The 19,207-nt window shown below is 39.1% G+C and overlaps 2 protein-coding genes across 2 annotated transcripts in view; both read left to right on the top strand.

Moving 5' to 3' along the window:
* Positions 1–18,841, top strand: part of LOC144665021 (uncharacterized) — a 55,819-nt gene extending 36,978 nt beyond the window's left edge. Inside the window, exons 9-10 of the mRNA XM_078526205.1 lie at positions 17,826–17,921; positions 18,589–18,841. Of these exons, the coding sequence (XP_078382331.1) occupies positions 17,826–17,921; positions 18,589–18,765 (273 nt within the window). The 3' untranslated portion in view covers positions 18,766–18,841. The remainder of the gene's footprint in view (positions 1–17,825; positions 17,922–18,588) is intronic.
* On the top strand, positions 3,472–8,092 carry LOC144666072 (uncharacterized). Its single transcript, XM_078527423.1, has 6 exons — positions 3,472–3,551; positions 4,492–4,560; positions 5,278–5,466; positions 6,188–6,289; positions 7,326–7,503; positions 7,695–8,092. The coding sequence occupies exons 1-6, from the start codon at positions 3,549–3,551 to the stop codon at positions 7,916–7,918; spliced, it is 765 nt and encodes a 254-aa protein (XP_078383549.1). The 5' UTR covers positions 3,472–3,548; the 3' UTR covers positions 7,919–8,092.
* Positions 18,842–19,207: the final 366 nt, after the last annotated feature.

The raw sequence follows: 19,207 nt of genomic DNA, 5'->3' as shown, positions 1-19,207 counted from the left end.
ATTCACTGCCGTACTGAAGAATATGTATGAGTGATTTTTTTATAGAAAAAATTGAAAAACCAATGTAACGTAACGAATTCGTTTCTGCAGTTACCGTTCGCCTGATGGCATGTTACAATTTGAACTGAGGTAAGCTTGCATTTTCCGGTTTTTATCTCACCCCAACTATTGTAGCAGACCTAAACACTGATAGAAGGAAGGTTCGTTTCTTCGATATCAGCGAAACGATAGCGGGAAGGAAAAGCGAAAATCAAGCGATTGAGGTGTTTACTTTGCACCAATCTGTTATCACGGCAACATTTTGAATAATTTTCGTCTGGAGCCTTTACAGTTTGCAGTCTTACGATCACGGAACCTCTGATTGCCTTAGGGTTGAAATCGTTTGCCGAAATAAATCGAATCCCTTGTTCTACCGAAAAGATTTACAATCAGTAACGAAAACTCCACAATTTTGTATTTTATTTTTGGTTTATCGTGTTTACATCTTATGTCTAGACGTGTCTACAACATACTGCATGCACTGAACCATGTCGTATAACGTCGCTGAAGGAACCGTCCTTTTTTTTCCTTCAAAAATCCCTGAAACCTTGTTCTGGATGGCCCTCGATACGACAGAATAGCAGTTCTTTAAATTCCTGAAAAAGACAGAGCGTGTATCCTGAAACAAAATAAGAGCTAAAGTTGCTCCGTGACCGATGGAAACCCATTTGTTGTTTGTGGTTTCTGCGGTCTGAAGTTCTCGCATGTGATTGGCTAAACATAAACATTCCAGACATATTTTTTAGTGTTCACGCTTTTATAAGAAGGAGTGTAAATTAAACGGTATTATAAATTTATATCAAATTATAAATTATAACTAAATTAACTCTAAAATTTCGTGCCAAAACTGAAAGAGTTATTTGTCAAAAAAATGTAATTTATTTACCCATGTATTGGGTTTTGTAGAAGGAGGAAAACCGGAGAACCCGGAGAAAAACCCTCGGAGCAAGGACGAGAACCAACAACAAACTCAACCCACATATGACAGCGGACCGGAATCGAACCCGGGGCACATTGGTGGAAGGCGAGCGCTTTTACCACTGCGCCATCCCTGCTCCCTGTTTACTATGATATTACTATAGACTTTAGAATTAAAAGTTTATAGAAGGAAACTGAACCAGCCAGCACTCTTGCTACATAAACTGGGTTTGTATTCAGGAAAGTGAAACAGCTTTATTCCCTTTATCGTTCCTAAAAAGGCAGCGCAATTGCTACTCAACTCGGCTGGATCAGTGACATCAGAATTAAAAAAACGTACCAGTGTGAATTAAAAACGCACCTCCAGTGTTTCTGATGCGTGTGACAAAGAACAAAGAAAGAAGCGTTCCTCAACTGCTACTGAATTCCATATTTGGAAAATGAAACAACGAGTTGTGAATTATTTGCTATTGTTGAAACTAAGAGGCTGAGATGATTATCTTTAAAGCGACTCTGCCTAGAAGAGAAAGGCGAAAAAGTGTCTTTAACGTCTTATTTGGTATTCTGTTTAGATTTTTTCGCTAGCTCAGAATATTGGGCGAGTTCTGTTTTACCTTAAAATTATCATATGCAAACACAACGCCAGCAGCAAATAAATAGGTGGAGAAAATGCAATTGGTTTCACAGCGAGCGTAAACAAGCCGGGCGGGGGTTTGTTTGGTCGGGCGAACACGAATACGGAAGACATGCAGATCATGGCAGATAGAAATCAGTAGAAATAGCCCTAAAATTACAGTTCCAAACTTCAGTCCTCATGTCAATATAACTTTCAATGAGAACAAGGCACCAAATCATAATTAGCGTGCAAACAATTCCTTATCCATAGTTGGGAAGCAAACGAAGAACTCGAAAAGGAGGATGAACATATATATATATCTGTTTTTTCGTTGGCGCAATATTTATAAAGTTGTAAATTTCTATCTGAATTGTATTTATAATCAATCAATAATAGTAGCTACAAAGAATACTTCAACTGGAATGGCGCCGATGATACATTTCACTTCCTGTCTCGTATTTTACTGTCGTGAGACAGTTCTAAAGTCTGATATGGATATTATATAACCGAATGGCCTTATCCATATCCAATTTAGTAGTGTGTATAAAAAGCATAGTGTGTAGATACAAAATTCAAGTACGATTCAGCATTGAGTCCATAGTCAATAAATAATAAAACAATTTTGACACTTAATACTCAAGCTTTTAATGGAAAGTTCGTGCAACATAAAATTTTAGACTAAAGGGAAGTTTATTGGTTAACCATATTTGACATATTAAAGTCTTTTTATTTCAGACAGGAATAAGGTCTAATTACCCGCCCCTGACTAGCTAGGGATGAGAACCTTCACTTCGGTAAACAGGATACGACTGTCAATCGTGGCATCAGTTCTGTTGAAATAAATATCTTCCTTTGCAGCATTTTCTTGAACAGTGACCGAAAGCTATCTGAGTTGTGAGTGAAGTTAATTAACTTCAATATTGGCTTTAGACATGCAAGAGTACTATTCTCTTACTTTAGACAACTATTCCTTTAGACCGTTAAACGTGCACGAAAAATATACTGATGCTGCGAGTTTGATCAACAACCATCAGTTTTCATAACTATAGAGCGCGTCTTTCCTTACTAATGTTTCATTATCACTTGTCGAAATTTAATAAATTGTTATTACAATGGGGCCATGCTATCTCGAGTTCGCTTATCTCGAAGTCCCCGCTACCTCGAATAAAGAGTCATTTCCTTGATCTTATTATTTTCAGCATTTTCTGTTAACACTGACCCCTCTAACCTTTGGAACATGCATTGTCCCTTAGTAGCATTTTGGAATAAAACTATTGTAAAACAGTTCAGTAGCAGCTGAAGAACACAGTCAAAACAATTCACGACAGCTTAGTGAAATATAAGTCATTTGCATAAGCTAACAGTAATTTTTTTTTATCCGTGATAATGCCGTGGAGCGGCGAAACTTTGGATTCCATCGTATAATTTTTACAATAGTTTCGAAAATGAAACAACGAGTTGTGAATTATTTTAACAAAGAAGCTGAGAAACAAAGAAACAAAGAAGCTGAGTAAGTCGAGAGAGTCTCTTTCAACGCCTTATTTGGTATTCTGTTAAAATTTGCCGCTCAGAATGTTGGGCGAGTTCTGTTTGACCTTTAAATAATTTTTCTGCAAACACAACGCAAGCGTTAATTAAATGGGTGAAGGAACGTAAACTTCGGAAGAATTCAGATAAACCGAGAGAAATGTTTGACTTTTCTTTTCCCTTTGAAGTTCGAGAAAGCGCTGTCTTGCTGTGATTTGTTTTCTGATATTAAATAAAAATTATTTTAGGAGTCACTGTGGTCCCGAGCAAATTGCTTTAACGCAACCAATACTGAAAAAGGAAGTGACTGTCACTCATGGATAGTTGGCAATCATACAAATTACTCTGCATTTCTTCCTATATAAGTCAACACGATTCTTCACTGAAGCACTCGTACGCTTTGAGGGTGTGCAGAATAACAAGCTAAGCCGAGACAGGAACAAGAAACATGGTGAGTCACTGTAATAATCACTACATTTATGCCTGATAATACTTAAATTTGTTCAAGCTTTATACGTTGGTGCTAGTTTTGAAAACACCATTGCGGTGACCGTTAACCTTGCCGTTTTGTAGTGAATTTCTCGCGATTAGATTACTCAATCTCAACGTGCTCTTTTCATCTTCTAAAACTCGCAAAACGCATGATCTAAAAAATACTATAACCTCCACATAGTTATTTTGGATGACCAGGCACCAAGTTTGCCGTAAACATAAAAGCTGCATTTTTTGCCCATTAATTTTTTTTCAGTCTCCTTTCTAAATACCAGCATAGCTCAACTGCAATCAGAACGTCCATTTGGTCCTCAGTCCACCAACTCTAGAGAAAACACCGCAAGCAGCAGGCGTTAAAGTAATCGGCGTAGAATATCCACGAGCTTGTGATTTTGATCAGACCTCATTTGCCTTTAGGTCAAAGCCATACCACTCTAAAGGTTATATCAGTTACCAAATTCATTTGAACCAGTTGTAAGAAATCGTTAGTCAGTTTAAAAGCCATTTCGGGTACCTTTTTAGTAGTAATGATCTTCTAAATTATTCGATAATTCTGGCAAGACATACGGAGCTAATCCGATTAGCCTAGATAACAAAATAGTTGGCCTAAACAGCACTCCGGTTAGCCTACAGCTTGCGCTTAGCCTTTATATTGGAATTTGAGATTTCTGGCCTGCATATTGTCCACACTCTTCAAAAACCTTTCACAGCAAACACGTTTCAGAGCATCGTGATCGTGTTTAATTCTCGTTACGTCAGCAAATGAATTAAATCTGAAAACAACTCACCCCTAAGAAACTAAGATAAGTAAGTAAGAGAAGATAAAATTCACAGAGAATTAGAAACAAAAGAGTTTCCTCAATTGGAAATGGTTAGATTAAGATTCTTCCTCTTGATAGGGATTTTCGTCTGTTGCCGCCGTCTGTTTTACTCTGTTTGCTTGCCTCAGTCAAATGAACGCCTCAGTGGTAAGTCGAGTCATTATCTAGTTGTTAATCAGTTGTGATTGTCTTTGAAAAGAAAATGGGGGTAAGGGTAGGTAAGCCTTAAGACAAGAGGCCCATACTGCCGGATCTTATCCCGGTTGCTGTAGCATGAAGCGGCTAGGAATATTTCTACTTCCCCCTAAATGGGGCTAGTCCATCGCAGGGTTACCCCCAGCATGATTTCTCCGGTACACATTGATATCCCTGGGTGGAGAGAGGCACTGTGAGAGTGAATTGTCTTGCCCAAGAACCCCGAAGAGATGTTAGTTATTGGCTTTAATTATTGTTTTAAAATAAAACGTCACCTTTTTGGCCATTTATCCCAAGCAGTTGGTCTTTCAATCTGTGTTCTACTTTTCTCTTCAGCAAACGAGTATGACCTATGCATGCGCAGAGCTCTCGATTTCGTTACCTCCAAATAAGTGCATCGCAAAATATAATGACCCTAGCCAGGCCTCGAATTCGGACAGCTCGATCGGGAGTCCGGCGCACTAACCATTGGTTGGCGCGCCTCCCACTAACTGAAACCAACTGTAATTGCTAAATATCCTGGAAGTTACATGGGGTGGGGGGGGGGGGGGGATGGAGGCTTTCAAAGACCAAAAAAGGCCGGTCTGAATAGGGTTTAGACTGAGAAGATGGCACTTAACCCTTCTTGAATGTGATGCAAATTGTACTAACATCAACTTCTAAACACAGATTCCAGATCCAGAGCTCAACGACCAACCAAAGGAGACTTCAGACAAACTGTTTAAGCTCCACATTACTGAGAATGGTACAAGCTTCGATGAACAAATTGAAATTGATGAGGAAAGAGACATTGAATATTTCAAAGTGCCCCCGCACAATGAATTGTCCGAAAGCGATAACCTGTACGACTTCAAAATGGTAAGTGATAATTGGTTCCAAGTGAAACAATCAAGTGCAATAATGTCATTTCATGATGTCATACCAAAGATCAGGTTAACATCAAGTCTTTAAAACATTGTAATGACATGAAATAGAAAGAAACCCTTAGAGTAGGAGGCTTAATGATCATGTTATAATGGAAATGAATTTTGTTCTTTTAAAAGAGCTAAATCTAAATATAAGCCTGTGGACTTATTGTTGGGAAGGTCAGTATTTGGGAAGGATATTGGCGTAACTGCGGACTTGGGCGGCTTGTCTTCTACTAGTCTTATTTTTAGAAAGAGGATTGGGGCGTATCAGAGTTTTGCGGCATTTAAAAGATCTAGAGATGAGGTTTTTGTACACTGTTGACTTATTTTTTTTGACGTTTCCCAGATATCATGGCTTAAAATAACATATTTAATTATGACATCAGATCTCCTACCTCAGGATCATTTTATCTCTAACCGAACACTAAACTGTTTCGGTACTGTAGCAGCTCTCATATGTCTGTCATTCTGCTGGTCATCTAGCATGGCAGTTTCTATTGTTTTTGGGACTTGGACATTGTTTCTGGGTTTTTTTTATTGTTTTCTCGAAGGGTAGCGAATATTCATGTGAGACCTTGCGAGAGCTGTTACATAACCCAAATGTCTCCATTTACTTACTGAAGGCAAAGGACATATTTTGGTGATTTTCTCTTTTGTTATTCACTCAACAGAACATAACAGTTACTCGTGTTAGCAGCCAGCGTGTTTGTTACATCAGTCCACTACCACCTGACCTGCCAAGACCAAATGTCTTAAAAGCGGCACTAAAGAAGGTAATTCTTTTTTTAAAGCCCAGATATATAAACGGCAACATTGCATGCAACTCACTTTGACATAGCCACATGCTGCATAATGTTGTGCAACGTTGCTTGCATGGCCAGCATTTTTTTATGTTTACAATATTATTAATTACATAACTAAAATGGTGGTAAAGAAAAGTCTGTCTCCGAGCCATGAGGCCCATACAGCCGGAGCTTATCCCGGTTTCCGTAGCATTAAGCGACTAGAAGTTTTGTTACTCCCCCCTGGATGGGATGCTAGTCCATCGCAGGGTTACCCCCCAGCAGTAAATTCGCCGGTACCCATTTATACACCTGGGCGGAGAGAGGCACTGTGAGAGTAAAGTGTCTTGCCCAAGAACACAACGCAGCGTCCCGGCCAGGCCTCGAACCCGGGCCGTTCAACTCGGAGTCGAGCGCGCTAACCATTAGGCCACCGCGCCTCCCACTAAAATGGTGACAGTGGCCTAAATAAGTACAAATCGTGATCAGCTGTGGCTTCTACCTGGCTTTTTGTTATACCTTTGCTCCGAAAGGAGTAATATCAGAGAAATGAATAGATGGTCATGTTAATTTGATCGAGAGACTGCACAGATAGAAAAAAAGATAAGAAAATGTCTGAAAGCTAAGTCGCGTTGGAGTTGGTGAACAGTGCACATTGTAAGTGTTAGTACAACTTTGTAGAGTAAAAAGTGATTCCACTGTACTGCCATAACATTATGCAGTATCAAGGACAAAACGACTATTTACAATAATCCGCAAAGAACATTTCGCTAGTGACTTTGCTAGCGATAGCGGTTTCTACCGTATCAAGAAACACTAAATGAGCGTGTGAGAGTACTACTTGTACGCAAAGCAATGGTTGTTGCAGACTACTATTCATGTAACGTAATCATTTATTTATCGGGGAAAAGTCAAGTCTCTTGCATGATGAAAAATGACTTTATTAATCATTTTTTTCGGTGATTTTAGAATGACAAGATCTAGGCACCAGATTTGATTTGAGGAATTTTCATGCTTTTCTCTGTAGATGTCAACTCTGCCTGCGACCCACAAGATTGAAAAAACTATTCAGCAGTGGAGAGTTGGTGAGGAGGTTGCAGATCATACTTTAAGGCCTGAAGTGCAGAATTTCTGTGGCCAGTACCCAGTTTACCGTTTGGAACCATTCACAGCTGACTCAGTTTCTGTGGGACTTGCACACGCAGGTAATGCAATCGCATGGGTTATCTGAGAAATGACTTACCATTGGTAAAATTGCATTAATGATGTAATATCTGTGACTCAAGTCCATTAAGGTTCGTAAAAAGTTAAAACAATAAACAGCATCCAATAAAGAATCAAACACTGCTCTTGCATACAATGATTTTTTTTTTTATTTCTACATTATTATTTACAGGAAGAACACGGCGCTTTGGAAAAAAGAAGTTTCCACTGTGTGAAAACCTTATCCCCCCGGAATGCAATCCTAACGATTGGGTTTACTCTTGCGAGATATCAGACGGCCGCTGTGTGTATTATGTGCGGTGTAATCTGGATCAACAGAATAAAATTCTCAGCTGCTCAGATCTCGTTGAGCATCTGTACACAGCCATGGTGTGTTGCACGCCCACGTGCTCATAAAAGTGTAACAGCATGCTTTTCAGTATGGCAGATTTCACTACAGCAGGAAAAAAAAAAAACTAAGAGTAGCAAAGAAGTAGTTTAGCTTTTTAAATATCCTGCTATGGACCAAGGGAATACTGTCTTGGCCGCCTGTAAAAGACAAGAGCACAAATAAAGATTGCTGTTGCTGTTGTTGTTGTTGTTGTTGTTGCCGTTGTTCATTATTAAAATACAAGTTTGAAATTGAAAAAGAACTTGGTAAAAAGAAAATGGGTGACTGTCTTATTTAAACGCGCTCATGTAAACTTTTTTTTTAACCAAGCTCACAGAAGGCACCAGCCAAAAGTTTAAGTGTTTGTTGTTGAGACATCTTAAAAACACTGATGACATTATTTTAAAAGCATTCCCAAAAGCTAATTCGAGAAAGGTTGTCGGAAAAAAGGCCAAAAGTGCACGCAACAAGGCCGAAAGGCAGAATGGGTACAAGTATAGAGCTACAGACGTGCTGAATACTATAAACAAGAACATTGAGAAGCTTGAGAAGCTTAAAATCGGGCGCTTTGCCTTGAAAGGCAGGGTTCAATACAGCAGAAACCACGAAGCAGTTACTTAAGTAGCACTTAGTCCGACTGTGTTTGTGTAAGTCACAGGGCTTGCATGAGCTGTATTAGTGTGCATAATATAATATCTAGAACGTTGTCGAGATTGCATTATTACTTAATGACATGATGGTTTCAATTTATAAATGTATCTCACACAATACAAATAAACGATTGAAGTAGACGACTAGACAATGTAAAGTTTTAAGACTTAGCAAAGTGCAGTGTATTGGTAATACTGTAAGGTGCGGTTTCACCTGAAGGTCGTGTGCTTTTCGGTATTTTCCAGGCATTGCACTTTGATGGGACAGTACTACAACTGTTTACCGGGGAACTACTATTGTCAAGAAAATGATCACAACTTGTTGATGAATGATTGAACATTTGTTTCATACCATTACTGTAATAGCAATTGATGAAGGTTTTTAGTCCTGAACCAAAGTATAAGGACTGGGAAATACTGAAACCCATTATCAGCCACCTTAAACGGAAATATCTTGTTGGTGTTTCAAGGAATCCAAGGAAACGTCACTCATCCCATGTATCTATGTATTGCGGTATTTTGTAATTTTTTGAGTGATTTTTGGGGATGTTTGGCAGGTGATAGTAAAATTTAGACAACTAAGAAATATTGAAAATTTAATGTGAATTTAACATTGGAATTTGAAGTTAGAAATTGGCAGACGGACACCAAACAGTCCCGTGACATCCTGGAGTGTTTTTGCATGGGGGTCAACTGTGTGATGATGTTTCCATTTTTTTCTTCAATCCCCACTGATAAAGAACTGTTGTTGGTGTTATTTGGTGTTATCACATGTCAAGCCTTTAACAAGGTATGAAAGAACACAAGGATTTAAATTATTCTGGTGCTCAATTTTTGCGTAACTAAAATTAATGTTACTCAAATTCCTGATGGATTCTGTCTTAAACTGTTACGAGCTTAGTATTTCCAAATTATTGCATGTCAATGTAAGGCAAGACAAGACATGCCTTGGTTCTTATGTAATTCTCTTAAAAACACATAAGATATTGACTATAATTTTGTCTGTGCTATGGCAATTCACAGTGGGGTGGTCTTGATGTGTCTTTAACTTGTAGACTGGACTGGATTAGTAAAACGCGGACTAGTAAAACGCGGACTTGTAAAACGCCTCTAGACACTTCGAATTCCTTGGCCACAATCATCTTACGGCTCTCTTCAATACATAATGTCTCAAAAAAACAGTAACCTCAGAAAGAAGTCAGAAGCAAATAAGGTCGAAAGACCGAATTTGAACATATAACGGCAAATGTTCTAATGTCACGAACGTAGGAGTCGTGTAGGCCCGTCACCTTTATTTACCACATACTGCCCCCAAATTAAAACAGTACCCTCAGAAAGAAGTCAGAAGCAAATAAGGTCGAAAGACCGAATTTAAACATTTAACGGCAAATATTCTAATGTCACGAACGTAGGAGTCGTGTAGGCCCGTCACCTTTATTTACCATTGACTGTTGATTTCTGGACGGGCCCCGTTCTACCTCGTGCGAGCAATACAAACGACTGCACTCAACAGACGTCAAGTAGTGGAAAGAAAGAAACATATGCACACAACTCATAGCATCAATCCCGTTGTTTTAGTAGGAGTTTGCAGAACGAACATGTGCTATACTGCAAAAACATCTCCACGCTAAAACAGACCATAGAGTGCTCAAAAAAGCTAGAAATATGCCGTCGAAGAAACACACAAGAGCTTCAAACACAAATTGTTTCGCTCACTAAACCGTTTAGTTTTATCCGATTTACAAGCGCTTGTTTTACAAGTCCGCGTTCTACAAGTCCGTGCTTAACAAGCCCTCGTTTTACAAGTCCGCGTTTTACAAGTCCGCGTTTTACTAGTCCTCGTTTTACAAGTCCGCATTTTACTAGTCCGCGTTTTACTAGTCCGCCTTTTACAAGTCCGCGTTTTACCTGAGTCCGCGTTTTACTAGTCCGCGTTTTACAAGTCCGCGTTTTACTAGTCCGCGTTATACTAGTCCGCGTTTTACAAGTCCGCGTTTTACTAGTCCGCGTTTTACTAGTCCAGTCCAGTCCTCGAAATACAGTATGCCAAAACTCCCCGCCCTCTAAAGATAAGTCCTTGACGGTTCTTGTCGTTTTTCGGTGCCTATTCATCTTCGGCATCTTTCTCATCCACCTCTCGTTCTGTCCTGTGTCTGTCATCACACGAAAGAAAAGCTGATTCTCAAAAAATCTGCCACAAAAGGAAATTGACAAAAACAATATGAAAACCATATATCGAAAGTTTCTTATTCTAAAATTTTATCATACGTCTTAATTCAGAGCTACAAAGAAGTTCCTCCTTTTGAGTTATTGATACTGTTCTTACAGTACCTCTTTCCACTAGCGAAATTTTACAAAATTCCTTCGCGGCGAAAAGGTAGCGCGAATCCAGAACAGACTCCAATCGAGAGTGGGTTAATTCTAGATTACTATTAATTAACTATTACAACATTCATTTTTAAAATAGTTTCCCAAGCCGACTAAGCTAACTAAACGTCGAGTGTATCTTTCAGTAAACAAAACATGCCGTTATGACGCCGGAAATCCAGCTCACGCATACTATACCCCGTGACTCACGCAAACCTCCGACTTACGTGCTACTACAGTCATTCCTTTCTAAACATTTTTTTTTTACCACCACCGTACCTTTCTACCCAAAAAACTCATGAAACCGCCCGGTTTTAACCTGTTTTAACCTTTCAAAAATTAGAGCGTTCGAAACTAAATAAGATCCGTAATCACAAACAACATACAGCCGTTTACCAGCACTCTTTAAAACTCCTGAAACTCTTCAAAATTAGGCAAAATAAATCTTTGAAATAACCTTTATCAATGTTTCTTATTTTTTATTCAGTTCTATAAAATGCCTTTCATACACTACTGTCAAACAAAAATTTCAATTTCCTCAAAGTTTCAAGACAAAAGAATAACAAATATTTCGTGCACAATGTAATTTGATTAAGCCAATATTATCACGTCTAAAAATACTTCAAGCAATTCAGTGAAAACCCGTTTTTTTTTCGTATCAACGAAAACCACTTTCGAATAATCAATACATGAAAATAACAATAAGATCAAATGGAAGAAAGGAACCTTTCTAATTATTTGAAGACTTTCAAAGCCGTGATATTATGCATCCAATCCGCGATAAAATTTAATTACAACAAAGTCCAAGTTCTCATTTTGAATTCCATTTTTTTCAGTTGATACCTTTATCCAACTTGTGAAAAATTCCATTCAAGTTCCTATTAATACTGTACATTCCCAATGTTTTGCTCAGGTCTTCAGAAGCGTCTTACTAACCAAATCTAAAATAATTCCAAAACATGCTGTACAAACATTCTACTCTTTGTGACAAACGACTTGACGACCAATTGTTCAGAAATGAAAATCGACACAGTTCTTGCTAAATAAAAAAAAAGTTTTACGGCGGAGTCAGGCTCAAAAAATATACCGCAAGATCACACCCCCATTCATAGTCAGAAACCAGCAAACCATCTAGTTTGCTAAAAAAAAGACTGCGTGACATCAATGACGTTACCTTTTTCATTTACAAAAATAACTTTAACTTGTCAAAGTAAGTGCAATTTCACAATGGTGAATATCAGTACAGTATGGGGCCCAGTTCTCGGCCGGGTCCAGTTCTCGGCCACTTTGTGTTTAACGCGTTTTTTCACACTCCAGTTGAATCAAAAGAAAAAGGTATTTCCTTCAAACGATAGACTGATTCATGTGCTTTAAGTATCTTGAGTTTGATCGTTCAATTCGATATAGAAAGCTCACACGTCGAGTTTACGCGGAGGTAGGTGAATTTGCATTCCCAAAAAAGTTGTTTGTTTACGGCTCCAAATTCATGGATGTAGTTAAATTCGTATTTTATCCAAAAGCCCCCACCATACGAGCTAATTTTTGGCATGTGAAACGTAGAATAATTCAGCTTTCTGCTTTAGTTAACTTTTCGTTGAACCGTTGTATTTTTTGGTCTTAATTTACTTCGAAATTTTTTCTTGCGACGTTTGCGTATTTGCCAGTTCTCGGCCACCCTGCTCGCTATCACAGCTTAGCGCTTGGTTTTTAATATAATTTCATCTGCTGCTGCCAGAATGAAAGAAATAAATGTTTTAAAAATAAAGTTCAATCTTATCTCTAAGCTTTGAGCTGACTCTTGTCTTGTCTATTATTTCTACAACACCTAAATCTTTCAAGACCTTTTCACTGCAAAATAAACCAAATGCACGGGTCACACAATGCGGTTTTGCCAGAACCTGCACATAGGCAACTAGGCGCGTTAAAATCCTTCTTTTCTAAAGTAAAACAAAGCATCATAAAAATAATTTGGGATCGATATAGTATAAATAGGTTTACAGAGTGATTTTATGACTGTGAAAATTAATTGAGCATTTTTTTACAGATAATTACGCACAAGCTTTTTAGTGGCCGAGAACTGGGCCCACAAATGGAGCTTTTATTTTTATTATTGCTCGGGCAAATTAATTTTTGACCGGTCGATAGCTTTACACCAAAAAGCTGAATAATGTAGCTAGCTCTGGGAGAAATTTCAAGTTCCTGCGGTTCTTCTGAGGTAAGAAATACAAGTTTACGTCAAAAGTGGCCGAGAACTGGGCCAAGGTGGCCGAGAACTGGGCCCACAAATGGAGCTTTTATTTTTATTATTGCTCGGGCAAATTAATTTTTGACCGGTCGATAGCTTTACACCAAAAAGCTAAATAATGTAGCTAGCTCTGGGAGAAATTTCAAGTTCCTGCGGTTCTTCTGAGGTAAGAAATACAAGTTTACGTCAAAAGTGGCCGAGAACTGGGCCAAGGTGGCCGAGAACTGGGCCCACAAATGGAGCTTTTATTTTTATTATTGCTCGGGCAAATTAATTTTTGACCGGTCGATAGCTTTACACCAAAAAGTTGAATAATGTAGCTAGCTCTGGGAGAAATTTCAAGTTCCTGCGGTTCTTCTGAGGTAAGAAATACAAGTTTACGTCAAAAGTGGCCGAGAACTGGGCCCCATACTGTACTTTGCCCCGTAAGCTTTTTCTCTGTCCTTCCGCCGAAGCAAAAAAACACAACCTGATTACACATTAACCCAAAAGTCGACCAAGTGTGCCTGCAACGATTTCCTGTCAAAACTAAAATGAAAACCATTGCGGTATGCGTCACCCGTAGCGGTTTTGTAGCAACCCCAAGCTATCCCCATCTTTTTGGCCGCGCCAGGAGACTACGCTCTAGGACGACCAAAGGGTAAACTATAAATCGGCCACGCCCGATTAATAAGATGGCGGCCTGACAAACGCAAATTTGCATGTTTTTCTCTTTAGACATGTAGAAACAATGTAATTTTAACTGAATTTAAGAAAAAAATTGAAAACTCAAGAGTTGCGATAGTAAAAATTCAGAATAGAAATAAACTAAACGAGTTGAGTACATAGAAGTAAAAAAGAAAATTTCCGACAACGTTGCTCGAATTTTCCGACTACCTTTCTCGAATTAGCTGTATCAAGAGAAAATTTTCTCTTGGCTGTATATCATAGGAAAAAAATCGTCTTAACTGCATTGTTACGTTTATTCTACAATAAATGAATAAATCGTCGACAACTAAAGTCGCTATTTAAAAAACACAAGTCAATCACATATTTGTCAGTATTGGTCATTGGGTAAAGAAGAAAAATGTGCGAAGTCATATATTCTATTTTTCACTTGGCGTGGCTATATTTTACAGGACCTAAAAAAAAAATACAAAACAGTGCAAAACATACATTCGTGAAATGAGCATAGAGTAGTTTGAATTGCTTAAAACGCAAACGAGTATTTGCATCAAACCCAAGTTACGCGGTAGATAAATAGCCCCCAGGTGTACTCCCGCCATAATGCCCGTGACGCGTGACGTCATATATATTTCGACATCTCTCTGCCCGGAGACTGGGAATAGATTTATTTTTCGCGCCGCGTGACGCTGAGTCATTCTTGGTCAGCTTTTTGACGTGTGTTCCAATTCTGCACGCAAAGAGAAACTTCAGCTGAAAATGTCGGGTTACAAGTTGTACTACTTTCACGGTCGCGGTGGAGGAGAAAAGTGCCGTCTTGCCTTCGCCGCTGCGAACATTAAATACGAAGATGTTCGTTTGGAAGGCGAGGAATGGGCGAAGGAGAAAGCATGTAAGTAATACAAGCTCGGACACTGCTTACACGAAGCACCTCTTAAAACCTGCCAGCTAGCGCTGATAGATCTGAGATCAATTGCTAGGGGGGGGGGGGGGGTGAATAGTCCTTCAAAAAAATTAATGTGTCTCCAAATTTCAGGGGTCTCGTCGTCTCGAATTTTTCTTTGACGCCTTCTCGGAGTCTTGATTTCTTTTGCGAGGCTAAAATGGTCTCTGGCTCACAGAAAAGATATCAGTCTCGCCGTCTCGCAAAGTCTCGCATTAACCATTCCGACACCCCTACTGCTCGAAGTGTATGATTCCATAAAGCGAAGTCTAGAAAGGTTTGGTGATTTTAAAGCATAGAACGCAAACATAATAGCAGCTTAAATGTTTGTTTAAGAAGAAGAAAAAAGCAGCGATATAATCTCGGTCACGAGCACTGCCGTAGTAATTTTATAAAATCGATACCGATCGCAAATTTATAGTTCCAAACTTCTTGTTGGTGTCGACGCAGCTACGTTGTTAGAGATTTCATGCAAACCAGAACGGCAAAAACAAAAGCTTCGCAAAACAAATATGTTTTTTTTTTTATGAGTGCAATGGCTTTGCTTGAGCGGTTTAAATCTTTTCACATTTCTTTGCCATAAAAAAGACGAAATATTGCGTATCTAGAGAACTTGAACCATGATGGCTAATGCTTTCATTTTTTATTGCTTTCAAATGGATTTTGTCTTTGGCTTCGATGTCGTGCTAAGTAATTGTTGTTTCGAGAGACGTCTTAAAATTTACACGATGTGATTTGCATTCTATGCGTTTCGTGACTTTTACAAAGTTTGCATACTAATGAGTTCAAGGGTCTTTTGAATCAGCTGTCGTATCCAAGCAACAACAACAACAACAACAACAACAACAACCATTTTATTTTGCCAAATTAAATAGAAAATAAATTACAGCATAACATAAATTAACTAAAATAGGCAAAAAAACTACTCAGAATAGAAATAAACTAAACGAGCTGAGTAGTTAAGTTAAGTTAAGTTAAGTTAGTTAAGTTAAGTTAAGTTGTGAGTAGAAGTTAAGCAAGTCAAGTAACATAATTATATGGAGTCAGTCATGCGTGGTCACGCATAAAATATACGTTCTGCTTACAAACAGGTAGGGTAACCCCACTGCTAGGATAACCCAAGCAAGTCAAGGTTAAATATGTAGCTTGGGCCTTGTCAAGCAAAAATTTTCAGGTACGGTAACGCTACTGCCCAGAACAAAGGTATTTTATTTATTTTCGTTTATTAAGAGCTGTGAACTTCAAATTGGTAGAGAAAAAGTCATTTGTTGGCAAAATCACAGCCACATACTAGCAAACAAGGATGATTTTAGAGCATTGTAAATGACACTTTTATGCAAATTGTCGACAAATTTGGATAAACGTGAAAAAAAAATGGGCCGGCGTTTTTGGGCAGTCCGTTTTAATCTTCTCGAATTTTGCCCATCAATGTCCGTTTTTGGCCTTTGTGTGTTTCTTTCGAGTTATTCTAAGTTTTAAGCCGTTATTGTGATATTTCAGTTCATTCTATGACCACTTGGTCAGTGCCGAATTAAATTGCCTAAAATTGCGTGACATATCCCCTTGTATCATGAATTAAGAAAAAAATTGTTTTGTATCGAATATGTAGCGACAGTGGCGACAAACAATTGATATGTCGAATATTTTGTCGCAAAACTGTGAATAAAAACGTTGTTTATTGGTCACAATTTGTTGATTTTGCCGGTAGGTTTTTAAAGCCAAAACAAAATTGTCCCAGATAGCAAGTGGCCCCTAGCAGAACGTTTACCGGGCAGCTTAGGTGACCCCGGCGTTAGGGTAACCCTAGCTGTCTTGTAAGCACATCATTGATAAAGAAAAAGAAGAACGAGTGCTAGGGTTACCCTCTTTCTAGGCCGTACTCTTACTATTACCATTGGAAATGACGTCAGTTCTGCATGTATAATCATATTTCAGTACATATGACATCGAAATTCGATGTCAGCGTGCTGTGTATAATAATCCCACTTTGTTGTTTCAGCTGGAAGGCCTCCATTTGGTCAAATGCCATTTCTTCTGACTCCTGAAGGAAAAACGCTTGCCCAGTCTGGAGCAATTATGAAGTACATATGCAAAAAAGCAGGTACCATGTGAATTTCTGAGCAGTGACACCCTCATTTATGCCTCATAGATAAAGTGCTTGATGTAACCATCTTCCACTGGCGTAGATGATCTTAACGTCTTAAAATAAATAAATAAATAAATAAATAAATAAATAAATAAATAAATCGTCTTTATTTTACGAAGGTAGCACGTAACTGTCTTGCGACTAACAAACCTGTGGCCCTCGGATTCCCGATCGGATTGGAATTTAGAAGTGTTGATTTTTGTGGAGGGAGGAAAACCGGAGTACCCGGAGAAAAACCTCAGAGCAAGAAGGAGAACCAACAACAAACTCAACCCACATATGGCACCGGGCCGGAATCGAACCCGGGTCACATTGGTGGGAGGCGAGCGCTCTCACCACTGCGCCATCCCTGCTCCCCCAATTCGCTCACTATAACAAGCATTTTCCGTTATATATTTTACAGGATTGTACCCATCTGACCCTTTCGATGAAGCCGTGGCTAACATGATAAGTGATGGTGTTTTCGATCTTTTTAATGCTTTATTTAAGGTCTTCCTTGAAAAGGATGAGGCTAAAAAGGTAGGATAGTAAAGTAATTAGCCTGTTGTCGAGCCTAGTGGCCCATCACGCCGGAGCTTATCCGGTTTTTCTGTAACATAAAGCAGCTAAGAGTATTTCTTGTCCTGTCTGATGTACTTCCCCCAGCAGTAAATTCGCTGGTACCTATTAAAACACCTGGGTGGTATATAGGCCATGCGACAGTAAAGTGTCTTGCCCCAAAACACAACACAGTGTCCCAGCCAGGCCTTGAACCCGGAACGCTCAATCCGGAGTCCAGCGCGGTAACCATTGGTAGGATGATGTTGTTTAATATCACATCACCTACAACAAGATTATCTGCTGTTAAGAGGACAGTGACCTTCTGGCAACTCAAAAGAATTTTTTTAAATACTGAATTAGTTGCTTGTCTATTTAACAGGAGGAACTTAAGAAGGAGTTCCATGGAACCACGGTGCCCACCAAACTTGAGAAATTTGACGCTCTTGTTAAAGGTCCATTCTTTTTGGGTGACAAGGTAAGACATAAGATTATGTTACTTCCAAGCCACATAAAGTGCAGACCGTGGTGGGAGAGACTCGCAAGGAAAGGGGCTTGTAGTCTCTTTTACGAGGTGCTGATTGTAAAAATTAGTATCACTAATGGTGTTGAGGACGAAACACCGTTGTTTTTTGCAATCATTACCAAGACAAGTTATTTATCTTTTCGGGTTGCACACGAATAAGCAAAAGTAGTCATTATGTCTTAGTGTCTTAGTTTGATCAGGGATGAAATCTTTAAAATGTCCTTACAGGTGAAAGCACGTCATTATCATCCTTATAGTCAATATAGCTTTTGTTTATTTGTGTGTCTGTCTTAGATTGGTATTTTTGAGGGGTCAGTAAAGCTTAAGCCACGTCCAAACTTGTCTTCTTTAGGGGTTAAATTCAATTTTTGCCCCACGAGCATCCCCATCCTTGTAACAAGGTAGTCCCCCCTCCTTGGGAGCGTAGATGACTATGTAGAAGGTACAGTTCTATAGTTCGACGGTCTATTTAGTGAGGCACTATGCCAGTACAAGCAAACGGTTGAAAAATCTGGAGAACTTGTTTGATTATTTACATTTTGCCGTTGCAAATTGTGTATTGATTGTGGAGAAATTGTTTACTTACCCGCACGTTTGCATTCTTATTTTTTTTCTTCAGTTGACCTTTGCCGACATCATTTTCTTTGACTTGAACAACGGCTTCCTGGGGCAAGGTAAACCAGATGTTCCTGAACACCTCAGTAAATTCCCAAAGTTGGCAAAACTTTACGAGCACGTACGTGATGTTCCCGGAATAAAGGCCTGGCTCGAAAAACGCCCTGAAAGCCAATTCTAAACAGCTGTACTACGATCGCTTTCAGACAACATGTCAGAGTTTTGAAGATGAAAACAAATAAAGAAAACAAAGTGTTGAAGTGGTTTTGTCCCTTTTATTCCTACCTGAGGGCATGATCTCAGGTTACTTTTATTCTGGCTTTGGTGCAATCTTAAAAGGTGAACTAGTCGTTCCATCCTTGTCCCCTGAGCCCACGATCCTTCTAGTCTGCGCCAGGGATCGAGACCTCTGGCCGCCTCTAAAACCCTGGAGTCCGCTATTCACGGACTCGTTGTCAAATCTGACAAATCTAATTGGCTGGAAATCGTAGACATTGTACTCTGCGCTTGCTCACAAATCGGGACCGGTCAGAGGAAGGAAGAAAATGTATGACATCGCTCAAGCTGATAAAAACTTAACTTCTTGTATGAACCCATCTTTCTAATTTACGCAGGGCCCCTTT

This window comes from Oculina patagonica, chromosome 9 (genome assembly GCF_052425735.1).
Source record: "Oculina patagonica isolate OP01 chromosome 9, crgOcupat, whole genome shotgun sequence".
In the NCBI taxonomy this organism is placed as follows: domain Eukaryota; kingdom Metazoa; phylum Cnidaria; class Anthozoa; order Scleractinia; family Oculinidae; genus Oculina; species Oculina patagonica.
The sequence above is the reverse complement of the archived record's forward strand: the minus strand, read 5'-3'. Positions and strand labels throughout refer to the sequence as shown.

Coding starts and splice junctions, on each gene's coding strand:
- LOC144666072 (XM_078527423.1), top strand. Junction 5,467..6,187: donor ACCTGTACGACTTCAAAATG/GTAAGTGATAAT, acceptor TTCACTCAACAG/AACATAACAGTTACTCGTGT. Junction 7,504..7,694: donor TGTGGGACTTGCACACGCAG/GTAATGCAATCG, acceptor TATTATTTACAG/GAAGAACACGGCGCTTTGGA.